General features: G+C 52.5%; 3 protein-coding genes across 3 annotated transcripts; 2 read left to right on the forward strand and 1 right to left on the reverse strand.

Moving 5' to 3' along the window:
• Positions 1–375: 375 nt before the first annotated feature.
• On the reverse strand, positions 376–1,856 carry HMPREF1120_01289 (uncharacterized protein). Its single transcript, XM_009155302.1, has 4 exons — positions 1,594–1,856; positions 1,425–1,541; positions 1,260–1,370; positions 376–1,211 (listed from the first exon to the last, which is right to left on the reverse strand). The coding sequence occupies exons 1-4, from the start codon at positions 1,718–1,720 to the stop codon at positions 904–906; spliced, it is 663 nt and encodes a 220-aa protein (XP_009153550.1). The 5' UTR covers positions 1,721–1,856; the 3' UTR covers positions 376–903.
• Positions 1,857–2,316: 460 nt separating this feature from the next.
• Positions 2,317–4,177, forward strand: HMPREF1120_01290 (translation initiation factor eIF-4B; the record flags this gene model as incomplete). The annotated part of the gene is made up of 5 exons (XM_009155303.1): positions 2,317–2,347; positions 2,402–2,446; positions 2,522–2,599; positions 2,659–2,949; positions 3,000–4,177. The coding sequence occupies 5 exons, from the start codon at positions 2,317–2,319 to the stop codon at positions 4,175–4,177; spliced, it is 1,623 nt and encodes a 540-aa protein (XP_009153551.1).
• Positions 4,178–4,917: 740 nt separating this feature from the next.
• Positions 4,918–11,505, forward strand: HMPREF1120_01291 (uncharacterized protein; the record flags this gene model as incomplete). The annotated part of the gene is made up of 3 exons (XM_009155304.1): positions 4,918–4,984; positions 5,292–6,454; positions 6,499–11,505. 3 exons carry the CDS (start codon positions 4,918–4,920, stop codon positions 11,503–11,505), a joined length of 6,237 nt encoding a protein of 2,078 aa, XP_009153552.1.
• Positions 11,506–12,266: the final 761 nt, after the last annotated feature.

Raw genomic sequence — 12,266 nt, forward strand, 5'->3', positions numbered from 1 at the left:
CAGTTGTAGGGGTTGCAGTTGTAGGGGTTGCAGTTGTAGGGGGCGTAGTTGTAGGGGGTACAGTTATAGGGGTGTAGTTGTAGGCGCTATAGGCGTTACTTACCTAGGTGCTATAGGCGCCGTAGGGCGACAGTAGGTAGTGTTATAGGCACCGAGAGTAATTTAACGCGTAATCTCTCGGTACTATAAACCTTACAATTGGAGTATTCTTGGCAATACTATAAGTAGATTAGCGTTTCTGCGAAATAACCACCCTATTCTGCGAAATACCTGATGCCGCCGGGATGTCAGGTGGAGTCCCCCTCTGGCAATGAGACGTTAATAAAATATGAGTTCAAGATGATGGCATTGCGCCGAAACAAAAAGCAGGACAGAGCCCTTGTTCGTCCTTATTCAACCGCAAATCCAGTTCTAGCCACTAACAAATTCTAGCAGAAGACCTTGGTTGTAATTATTCAGCTAACTCGAAGGACTTCAACCAGCTGCCAGTGAGGGTAATTAAAATGCGATTAAAGATGATAAGCTTCGATGCTTAAATTTATGGTACATTTATTTGGGTTAGTTTAATGTTTCTGCACCCGCACCCACACTGCACTGCAACAAAGGTTGCGCTGATCCCCGACATTTGTCCGTCTTGAGTCTCTACACCACTTGCCGGAACGTGGGTGCGGAGAGAAACACGATATCCATCACTTCCTCTCGGACCAAGTCCGCATATGGGATGGGTGGTTCATAAATCTTTGTGCAGGCATGGGTGTTTGATGTGTACCTCTCCGTTTTCTTGACGCAAGTATGGCTCCGTTGTCACACTACATCTTGAGTGTGGCTAGAGGTTCCCAGACATGCTATGTTTTCTCCCAGGCAGCTTGGGATAGAAGACTGTAAGAGCGCTCACTGCGCCGGTTAGCTCTTCGCATCGGTTGGCTTTTCTTGGGCTGTGTTGGCTTGTTTGCTTGCAGCTCGAAGATTGGCGATTTGGTCATCCAGCAGTGATATTTCCGCTTCAAGCTTAAGTAGCTTATCCTGGAGGAGATTTTCATATTCTTCGTCCGATAACGACTTCATTGGTATTAAGCCCACCAACTTCTGCTTTAAACCTGAAGAAAACCTGGAGGCAGGCGAAGAGCCATCCATTCTATTGAGTCCTGCTTGCGTGATGGCGGCAAGGACTCCCAGTGTGATACCTCCCGGGATTATGCTCCCTCTGGGTACTGAGAACGTCAGACCCTGTTTCTGCATAATTCACCGATGCCACTTACAGAAAGCTGCAGACACCACCCCAGCGCAAGATCCCGCAACGCCACTGGCGGCGATTCGGTCAAGGTCACCATTTCGGGACAACGGTCCTGCAAGTAGTGCGCTACGACAATCTTCAAAAATAAGTCAGACACACATAAAAATGCGGGAGAACGGTGTAAACCAACAGAAAAAGGTCGATCCGCCACAAAACCATTGTAACCCAGAGAGCGTAGTGTATATGGTCGGCCTGGGCGACTGGATCAAGACGGAGGCGATCCCTCCATAAGCAACACCAGCAGCACCTAGAAATTCGAATGAGCATGGCGGACAATATAGCGCCTCTCTAAGCCATACCTGCTGCAGCACCAACCTCGAGTGCAGGCCAGAAAGGGTTCACCAAGGCCGGTGGCAGTGTCGAGCTTGAAGTTGGGTCGTCTTCCATCTTAACATCTGGCAGTGGGACCCCACTGGCACTTTGCATCAACAATGGGCATTGAGAGAATGTCACCGTCGCCAGGTTATTTTAGCCATGGGTATTTGCGACGAAAAAGCGGACAATCTGAGTGAATTGTCAGTCGTGACCACCTTCACTGGCATAAGGCATTATGGTACTATTATTGTACAACTTGAACGTTGTAGTACTGCCGCGGCCACTGCCAGGCGAGGCTCCCGATGTCCGTGCCAAGACTGATGCACGCCATGCCCGATCGGGAAGCAGCTCGGAAAGAAACTTGAACTCGACTGCAAAGTGCAGACTCTCGACTCTCGACTCTCGACGTCCCCTCCAGCCTTTATCCAACAACAAGTGCCTATTGTCAAGGCGCGTCGATCGATCACGCTCACAAATCAAACCCCCTCTCGCCTGCAGTCTCTTGTGTGTATCTGCACATCTCGAGACAGACCCGCGGTCGCAACCCGATTTCACTTCAGCCGGTCGCACACAATTCCGTGCGCCTGCTGAGATTTCGCAATCATGGGTATGGCCACATGCCTTGTCGGTTTGCGATCGTGGTCGCAGCTGTCAAACTCTGGGAATTCACATGCTGACACCCAACAGCTCCGAAAAAGAATCAGAAGATGTCCCTAGGGACCTTCTTGCAAGATGAGAGTGAGTGGTGTCGGAGATCGGATGCAGCCGATCTAGGTCGCTAACGAGGTGCAGATTTTGGTTCCTGGGCTGATGAAATGGAGGATATGCCTCTCCCTTGTATGTCACCCCTTTAAGCTCTCAATTCGCCTGCTGTGTGCGAGGACACTCAATGTTGACCCTACACGTGAACAGCCTCGGACTCCCGACCTACCTATGGAAGCGAACGACGAACCTTCGGCGCCTCTAGCGGCATGGGCAATGGGTTTCCTGGTGAGTGTCGTCGCTCTATTGTTTAATAGCAAAGGTCTCTGACATTGGAGGGACAACAGAACGACGGGCCGATGGGTATCATGTTCGTGAAGAGCTGCCGCTACCCAAAGAACCTCCTTTCACTGCGCACTTGGCAAACCTGTCCTTCGATGCTACTCAAGCAGACATCAACGACTTCTTCAGTCAATGTCAGGTTACAAATGTCCGAATTGTTGAAGACAAGTTGGATCGCAAGCCCAAAGGTTTTGGCTACGTTGAGTTTGCGACGCTGGATGGCCTGAAGGCTGCATTGGCCCTGAGCGGTAACAATTTGGCCGGACGTCAGGTCCGTGTTAGTGTGGCAGAACCACGTCAGTAGTAAACTTCTGCGCTCAAGAGCAACGCTAACGCTGTTGTTTAGCGAAAGAGAGACAAGACACTCGTGACTTCAGCGACTGGTCCAGGAAGGGTCCTCTCCCAGATTTACCGGGCAGTCAACGCAGGGTTTCAGACCGGCAGGGCGGCTTCGGTGGCCGAAGCTTCGATAACATGTCCGATGCGGGAAGTGACCGAGGCGCTCGACGAGGATTCGATCAAGGCGATGGCAAAGTCAGGGACTTTTCGAACTGGGAGAGAAAGGGCCCGCTGTCACCTGTCGGTCCGGCTCCCACCTCTTTGCGCGAAGGTGGCAGACAACATAGTAAGGACGGTCCCGGAGCTTTCCGCCGAAATTCCCCTGCTTGGGGTGAAGGAAGATCTCAGGATGGCTCCCGACCACCTAGACGCGAGTTTACCGAACGACCACCCCCTGAGCGACAACCGACCGCACCGGAATTGGACAATCAATGGCGAGCAAGGATGAGGCCAGACCCGCCAGCCAAGGAACCAACCCCGGAAACCAGCGAGCCAACTTCTCCGGCTGCGGCTCATGCCCCGGCGACGCGACCGAAATTAAACCTGCAAAAGAGGACTGTGTCGGAAGCAGAACCAGCGCAACCTAGTGCGCCAGCGGCAAGTTCAAAATCTAGCCCTTTCGGAGCAGCGCGCCCGGTTGATACGGCAGCCAAGGAAAAGGAAGTTGAAGAAAAGCGACAACTTGCTCTTCGACAAAAGCGAGAGGCAGAGGAGAAGGCGAAGGCTGAAAAGGCCGAAGAGAAGCGTCTGGCTAAGGAAAAGGCCGAGCTTGAGAAGTCCAAGGAAACCTCGGGCTCGGAGGCGAAAGAATCCACTCCGGCAAAGGAGACCAAGGAAACAACTGCCACCAAGGAGAACGGTGAAGAGCCTTCTCAATCAGGCCCAAAGTTTGACATTCTGCGCCGTGCCGACACTGGAGTCAATGACATGCTTGCAGAGGAAGAAAATGAAGAGGAGGGTAATACACAACTCCCGGTTGACGACAAGGCGGTTAAGCCCAAAGAGGTGGTGCAGGATGCCAACTCGGGCAAGACCAACGGTTCATGGAGAAGTGCTCAACCGGCCCAAGCACCCGAAGGTAGCACCACGGCGGCATTGGAAGAGGAGGGCTGGAGCACTGTGTCGAAGCCGAACAAGCAGCGCAACAACCGCCGAAACATGCCCCACAGAGCCATTGCATCATGAACTACTCCAGAATCTTATTGATCTACTGTTCCTCATCATGATCTGCTGGGTCAACGGCTGGCATGCGGCTCCATGTACATCTAGTTTGTCTTCTACCTCCACTCTAGCCAGCCTCGGAAGACCCGGAATACAGTAGGTGGGAGGACAGATTCCAGCGACCTTTTTTGGCTATGTTTCTATGCGGCCGTTACTTCCTTCTTTGGGTCATCCTCTTAGGGTTTGCGTGCTTCGTCGGCTCATCCAGCATTCAGGCGTTCGGGAAAAAGTGCGAGCATTACGACGGATTAGTTTGGAACCAGGACGGATTCGAAGATTCGAGGCTCAGTCTCTCCACTCGTAAGGTGCACATGTACCTGCGCCCGGTTGAAGCTAGCAGAGCACAAACACTCCTTAGAAGAATAGAACATACATTGCTTCAATTCCCAGGCTATTCAGCAGAAGATTGCATCAGATACGGGCATTGCAATGTTGTCCGAATGTACATTGTAGTCCAGCCTGGGCCTTGTCCACACCAGGTCAATTAGGAGTCTGACTAATCTGTCTATGCCAAGGCCATCGCTTACCTTAGTCATCAGAGCGTAGCCACTCGCGGTCTTTCGTAGGAGGGCAAAAAGTGAAGGGCGCATGAGCCAAAAAAGCAACAACCCGCTCCGTCTCTGATTCGAACCTCCGTCTTCCTGTTTCACGTCTGCCATTTTCTACACCACCAAATCATTGCTTCATGACATGGAGTCCAAAGGATGGCGAAGGGCTTGGATGATCTGATCCAGTATCTGCTCGAGGAAATAGCCCTCAGTGGGAATGAAGGTCAGTTTTCGACTCACTTTGCCTGCTCCCGTAACGGTGTGCAGTCGGGTTTTGAGCCGGGTGGTGCAGTGGCAATTCATCGCTCCTCGAGCTGCGTCTTTGTATTCTCCGGCGCATCCTTGTCTCCAGCAATTATCCACTCTCTCTGCCTCTTACCCTGTCGCAGCCAATCCGTCTTCCGGCCCATGTCTACTTTCTCTTCCCTGGTTCCACATCTGGAAATCTGGCTGCTATACAGGAGAAGCATTCCTTTGAGTCGCCATCCCTTGTACCAGGCACTGTTGCTGACGGCTGTGCTCACGTGTAGGTGTAACCATCAACGATGTTGCGGCATTCACGAGTGCCTTTTATCAAGAACCCGACAGCAATCATGCTGCCGAAGCGGCGGCCCCGAACTTGTCTTTATCTCAAAGTGTCGCTGTAGATGAGCGCTTCCTCAGCAAGATCTGGACTTGGTTTGGACGCCATCCTGATGTCTCTATCGGTGACAATGGAGAATACAATGAAATTCCGCTCTCCGAAATCGAGCGCAAGTTTCCAGGCTATCTACATATCAATGGAGAACCTGCACAGCCGGAGGGCGGTGATCAAGACAAGGATGCTGCTCAACCAACTCCAGCAGCTGACGAACCTCATCACACCATTAGGTCTTCTACCGTGAGTGATGGTCCTCGTATACGTGTCAATGATGAGCGTCGTTCCCTGGCAATCTGCGGTCACCCTCTCGACACCAGCAAAGTCTCTTCCCTGGAATTCGATCTGCTATCTCATATAGCTGCAGCACGGTCGAATGGCATCCTTCAAGGGGATCTGCGACAGGCAACTGGGCAAGATAAGCGCTCGGTACCCAAGAGGACCGACACATTGCAGAAGAAGGGATACATCATTAAGACTACCGTTTATCGAAAAGGTATCAAGACAAGTCGGCTCTTCTTGAAGAAGTTTGCTCCTACCGTTAGCCATGATGCCACCCAGACTTCCCATGGGTCGAGTGTGCGGGATGTAGTGAGAAGAATTTTCGACGTGCTCTCCAAGGAGAAGCTCGTGCCGCAGTCCAAACTCGCGGAAGTACTGAGCTTGAAAACTTCCGCAGAATCTGCTATTCTGGTTGGAATTCTGCATCAACTTGAGCGCCTGAAATGCGTCAAACGGATAAGGTCTGCGGTTGGGCCCTCTGCCACGGTCAGCGACCTACAGCATTTCGTTCAGCTTCTACGTCCTGCCGGACTTGATGAACTCGAGAATTTTGATACGGAAAACCTGAAGCTTGACCAATCCTTGGATGATCTGTCCTCTCTCGCCGATTTGGCCGATGATATTGACCCTGTCATCGATGTTTCAGCTACAGACGATCGAGCAGAAGGAAATGGAATATCTCGACATGTTGCCAGATGGAACCCAGATCGTCTCATATCTAATATTGTAGTGGATGCTGTTCGACATAGGGGAGAAGCAGGCATGACGAATTTGGTATTTAGGCCCTTGCTGCATTTGTTCTGGGCTAACCGTCAAAGGATGCGAGGCTGCTCATAACTGGCGTTTTCGTCCGAAGGACCCTGGAATCATTGCTCCATAGGATCTCGACGCGGTCATTGGTGGTTCAGCCACCACACTTGCGACACCTGGCAGTTGTCCGTATTTCCATAATCGTTGATGGAGTCGCTCAATACGTGCACTACTCCTGGGACGCGTTTCGGCAACTGGCTGAAAGGCACGAAGTTGATATCACCCTGATACCCGGTGCTAAAGAAGCACTTCAGACCACCTGTGACAGCACGCCTGATCCGACCACCACTGTCCCTCCTGTCCAATCATCGAGCAAGGTTGATCAATTCGGGTTTCCCCTCCGCGGCCCTCTTCCACTTCAGTACCGAAATGGAGAGGCTAGTCTCGAGGATCTCATCCGGACAGTTGGCGCAGCTGACCTTCTTCCCCGACCAGGAGAACTAACTGTGGTTGAAAAGAATGGAGTATGCATCTTACAGCCCATCGCTGAACTCAAGCAACTCCAGGTTGCGGACCCCGGGTCTAGTACAGGCTCACCTCGTCAGCGACAAGCTGGGGCCCCACGAGGCAGAAAAGGTCGTGCTCGTCAACAGTCAGAGACTGAAATAACCCTCGGTCGTCCTCGCAAATACCCAAAAGGGACGGAAAAGTTTTGGAGACTGCAATTTCAGCAAGCTAGACTGGAAGCCGGAGGTAAGTCCTCAGTTTCGAAGAGAGGAGTAATGCAAGATCCGGCAGGACTGGCTCTATATGCGAATCGCCCCGCTGGATTTGACGAGACCCTCGTTGCTGCTATTGAGGCTGGCTTACCGGTCCCTGCTGCGCCCCAAGACATCAATGATGCATGGGTTGCTTTTACCAAGAACGTTCTTGGGCGTCAGTCCGATGGTGTGTACATCTCGCCTGGAGGGATGCGAGCCGAATATGCGAAGCGCAAGTCAATGATTATGATAATCAAAACCCCACGACTGCGGGAGGTTGATGTTCATGACCGAAGCGAACTACAACCGTTCCGGCTGATTTCCTCCATGGTAGCTCACAGTTTCCCTTACATAAGATACCACCCGGATGTGGATGTAAAGCTGGCACCGACCCGAAAATCAGCCAGAAGGGCGCGAGGCCAAAGACTACCTCCTGAATTAGAAGAGGAGAACGGCCCTTGTCCACCCGCTGGTGTTTTTGTGGAGGACCGTCTTCCTCAGCCATCAGACACGCGCCTGGATCAAATTCCACAGAAACCGTACGTTCTGATCGATGGTTCCTTGAAAATGACCGACGAGGAAACGAGCGTGGCCCATGAGTCGGCTCTGAATACAAGATCTGTCGCAAAGGCATCTGGAGGCTCTGCCGCTTCAGAAGCCAGCGAGCGGAGCAGCCCGGCACCCCGTCAGGAGGCGCCTGGGCCGCCATCGGAAGCTTCGTCTATCGTCGAAGAGCAGACATCGGCTTCCGTCGAACCACTGATTCTGGATGCGGCAGAGACGCCAGTTAGCGGTATCGACTTGTGTCAGGACGTTGCACTGAGAAACCCGCCGGAAATGGGACAAGATCAGCACGACCAGAACCAACGTGAATTTCGCATCAAATCTGATACTCCTGCACCTGTCAGCAGTATGCAAAATCAAGAGGCCCATCGTGCCACATTGCCGCCCGAAGCCTTGGAGTCGCGACCTCTTGCATCGCCGCAGCTCGTTGACAACATCCCGGCTTCAGAACCTGCTCCAGTCGAGGTTGAGATAGGCGGGCTCAATACCGCACTGCCAGCTGCCCAGGCAATCCCATCTATCGAGGTCTATGTTTCAGAGCAAGAAATGCCGGTTCCAGATCACAATGCGAGGGACATACCCGGGTATGCCACTGACCATACCACCGGGCAATCAGATTTAATTAGCAAATCTGCAAACGAGTTTCCTGCGGCGGAAAATACAAATGAAGCGGAATTGCCTGCTCTCCCGATGGTCGAAGGGAATGCCGCGTCGGCTTCAATAGGCATCCCTCAAAAGCCTGGCAAAAAGCGCATGTCACGCGCGAAAAGTCGGCCTGGTCCGCAAGTCCCCTCATCGCAGGAACCAAAAACAGTCCAACTGCCAGGGAAAGGTCGAGTCCGGGATGCAAAGGATTTATGCAAGAAGATTATCTTGGAACTGATTTCCCAGACTTCCGGAGTCGTTCCAAATGACGCGTCCACGCTGAAGCGTGTCTCGGTGCCTCGCTGGCAAGAAGCTGGAGAGGAGGGCATACCTCTGCTTAAAACCATCAAAGCTGCAGTCAAGTCTTTGTGCGAGAGAGGAACAATAAAGCAAGTTACCTTTACATTTCGCGGAAAAAGCGGCATCATGGTAAAACGGACCGTGCTGTTTCTTCCTCATATCAGCCCTCATTCTGACCTGGTTGAGGAAGCCAAGCAAAAGATCATTGAGGCAGAACCAGCCGATTACGTGCCACCAGAGTGGGAGGCTGAAGGAGCCCGCATCCCTTTGGTGGAGAAGAAGACCAAACCCATGGTGTACAAGTCCGACAGTACTCCTCCAACCGGAAGAGAAAGGGCTTCCTCACCAGGATCGGATACAACGATCGACGCTCAAGCAGCAAGAGACACTAGAAGTGTCACTAGGGGCAGTACGAGGCAGCCGAGCCCTTCTCCGCCTCCGCGAGTGTCGGCTGCAACGGGGTTTTTAACTCTCAAAGTGCCTTCTTTAGGCAAACTTGCAGTGGTACAATCCCACAACCAGAAGATGACAGCTTCCATGAGTACTCTGTCCTTTGATAATGCCACCTCTGTGGCAGGCCAATCAACACCCGTGCGTGGTACCGCTTCCAGACGCGGACAAGGTAGAGGACGAGGACGGGGCGGCCGCAAACCAACAGCCCGCTCTGGAGGACGCTCGGTTGTATGGGTCAGCGATCATCCTCGGGACTTTCCCTCATGTTTAGACGATATACTTGGACTGTCATATCTCAAAATCAACTCCAGAGATCTCGACTCCGCAGATTCTGAGTGGCGACGATTTGCATGGGAAGTAGAGGCTGTGCGTGCTTGGGAGGTGCAGGAAGAGTCGTCTCAAGCGGAACGCACGCGGTACGCCTTTATCAATCACTTGGTGCCGCCAGCACTTTACTCCTCCTCGAGTTACCCTCCCACGATTGAGTTTGCCCCTTTAACCTCGACCGCTGAACATGGTCACGAGATTGAGCTAGCTTACCCACCAACCGAGTCGTGGCCGGTGTTTGTGTCAGCGCTTCATGAGTCGCCCGAAGTCGCCTCACAAATCACACGAAAGGAGCCTGGGGAACGAACAACTCCAGCGCCACCGCCTCCGAAAACAGCCAAACCTCGTCGTTGCACTCGGCCGTCCAAGCGCAAGTTACTAGGAGACAATGACGATGCTGAAGACGGCACTTTCGCTCCTCAAGCAAAACGACCCAGAGGGGCTGGCAAGGGATCCGGCGCGAAGAGCCGTTCTCGACAGATGATTGCTCTTGGGAAGCAGAGTGACACACCGACCAAATTGTCCCGAGGGCCTCAGTATCTTCGAGCGTTACCAGAGGAAGTCATTCATCGTATCAGAATATCCGTGATTGTTGTTCGTACTCTAGCAGGAGGTGTTGAGTGCTACATTGATTGGCCCTTAGTGATGACGCTCTTTCCTGGTCAGGAAGAAGACTTCATCAAGCGTTGCTGGCGCACACTGTCGACAAGAGAGCGCAGCGATATCCGCGCTCTTACGGAAAGCCTACAATGGAAATACTTGAGCGCGCTGGAAGCCGGTGAGGTGCCATCGATCAATTTCGAGGACCTCAAGGCCACAGACTGGCATGGTATTGTCGGTTGGGCAATGAAGAATCTCGACAAGTTCAATATTAAGCAAACTGCTGATGATCTCCCGGATAGCCGTGACAGGCTGTTGGACTCTCACAAATTGGATTTCAGCCAACGGAAACGCTCTTGGCATATTCTCAGCACCCCCTCATGGGTCAGCAACCCCTTCAAGGAAAGCATTGTCAGTTCCGTTGTCTTTGGCGCAGATGCTCAAGCGATGACGTCTACACCTAGCCTTGAAGTTGCGTCCTCACGGTATGAACTGGAAAGTCCAGATCCAGAACTCCGTGTGGCAAGATCATGGGTTTACTCCACGGTGCTTACGCCGGAGGAAACGTTCTCCCCGCTGCAAGCCCATGCAAAACTGTCTACTCTGGCGCCCACTCCGGCGGAGAATGAAGCTCTTCTGACTCGTGGACTTAAAGTGCTTCAGGATGCCAAACTCTTGCAACGTGCGAACCGGGGCATGCACCAGGGGATGACCATGCGCTGTTGGGACGGAAGGCGGAAGCTTTGGGAGCGGTTCGAAGAACGGCGAATGATGAACCGAACCATTCTTCGGCGCGCAGTTACGTACAAGTTGCACGTCATGGACCAGGCTTTTGCGGCGGGCGGAAGTGTGGTTTTGGAAAAGGAAGCCATCGTGGACGACGGCGAAATGGTGGCGATTCTGAACCTCATGGCCAGTGGTCAGATCCGAACCCGGGCTGGCGCTGATGTGCCGAATACACGATACGGATTGGACCACGAGCGGATCGGGTACAGGACCAAAAACATGGACAAGGGCCTTCTCTATTTCAGTGTCGAATTTGTTTCCACTGACGCATATGTCTACGGCCTTCCGAGTGGAGTGCATCGATCAATAATCCCAATCCCACGTGGTGAAGCGGATCAGCCAAGAGGCCATATCCCACCTTGGATTGATATCCATGGGAACATACAAGATGAGCTGTGGGAGATGTTCCTTGTCGGTGTGATTGGACTCGTGATGCAAATGCCTGGCATCACCGCGGCGGAGCTTTCAAGGGCTCTGGGGTATGCCCTGGACCAGGGCGAGATCGAACTCATTCTCAATTGGTGTATTCAAGGCGGCTTTGCCAAGATGGAGATGAATTCAAAGGGCTACGAGACAACAGAGGACTGGTGGTGGTGTCTGTATGCGTCCCCTACGTCGGGCGATGAGAACAACATGTGATTTACGGCAGTACTGGGGGTGTTGTGGTATGGGGTTTTGGGAGGCAAGTTCTTTTTCTGATACCCGCATTACGGCACGTGGTTTGTTGATGGCTCAATTGGCGTTTAGAAGAGGGTTCCTATGCTGGACGAAATAATACACCAAGGCCTGGGCTGGAAGGCCACGCGCCTGGTTTTCGCGCCAATGTTGTCGCAAATCGTCCATCTCCTTACTATTGCGGTTCGTTTTTCTCTTTGGCTGAACTCGACAAGAATACAGTAGTAGATGGCCCTGACATGTTGGACTTGGTGGTACACGTTCCAGGCACGTCTAGGAGGTATACCGGTAGGTAGGGACCTGTCTTGAAACCACTGTTTATGGCTGACGACGCGACACCGCGCGGTGTGCATGGTTGAACTTGAGTGCGTACGTGTTTACTGCTACATCTACTCGTATTGGCGCTTCCACTGCACTGGCACCGTCACGGCTGCCACGACTACCTCGATCTAGACCTAGCACCTAGTACTCGAGGCTTACGTAGGTGCTGACGAGGCTGCGATAAAGGGGGAGGAGTTTAACAGGTGGGGCGGGAGAAAGTTTCGAATGTTTGGTCCAAGTTGTGGATACTGGATATACAACGGATTTGATTGTATACACGCAACAGGCTACAGGCAGCACGGGTATCTTACCTTAGCACTAACGATATGGAATAACCTTGGAATGTAGTACAACGAGGTACACTGTAGATACAGTAATAATAGTGGCCGAGTGCCGTAGACACG

This window comes from Exophiala dermatitidis, assembly GCF_000230625.1.
Source record: "Exophiala dermatitidis NIH/UT8656 unplaced genomic scaffold supercont1.1, whole genome shotgun sequence".
Lineage (NCBI taxonomy): Eukaryota > Fungi > Ascomycota > Eurotiomycetes > Chaetothyriales > Herpotrichiellaceae > Exophiala > Exophiala dermatitidis.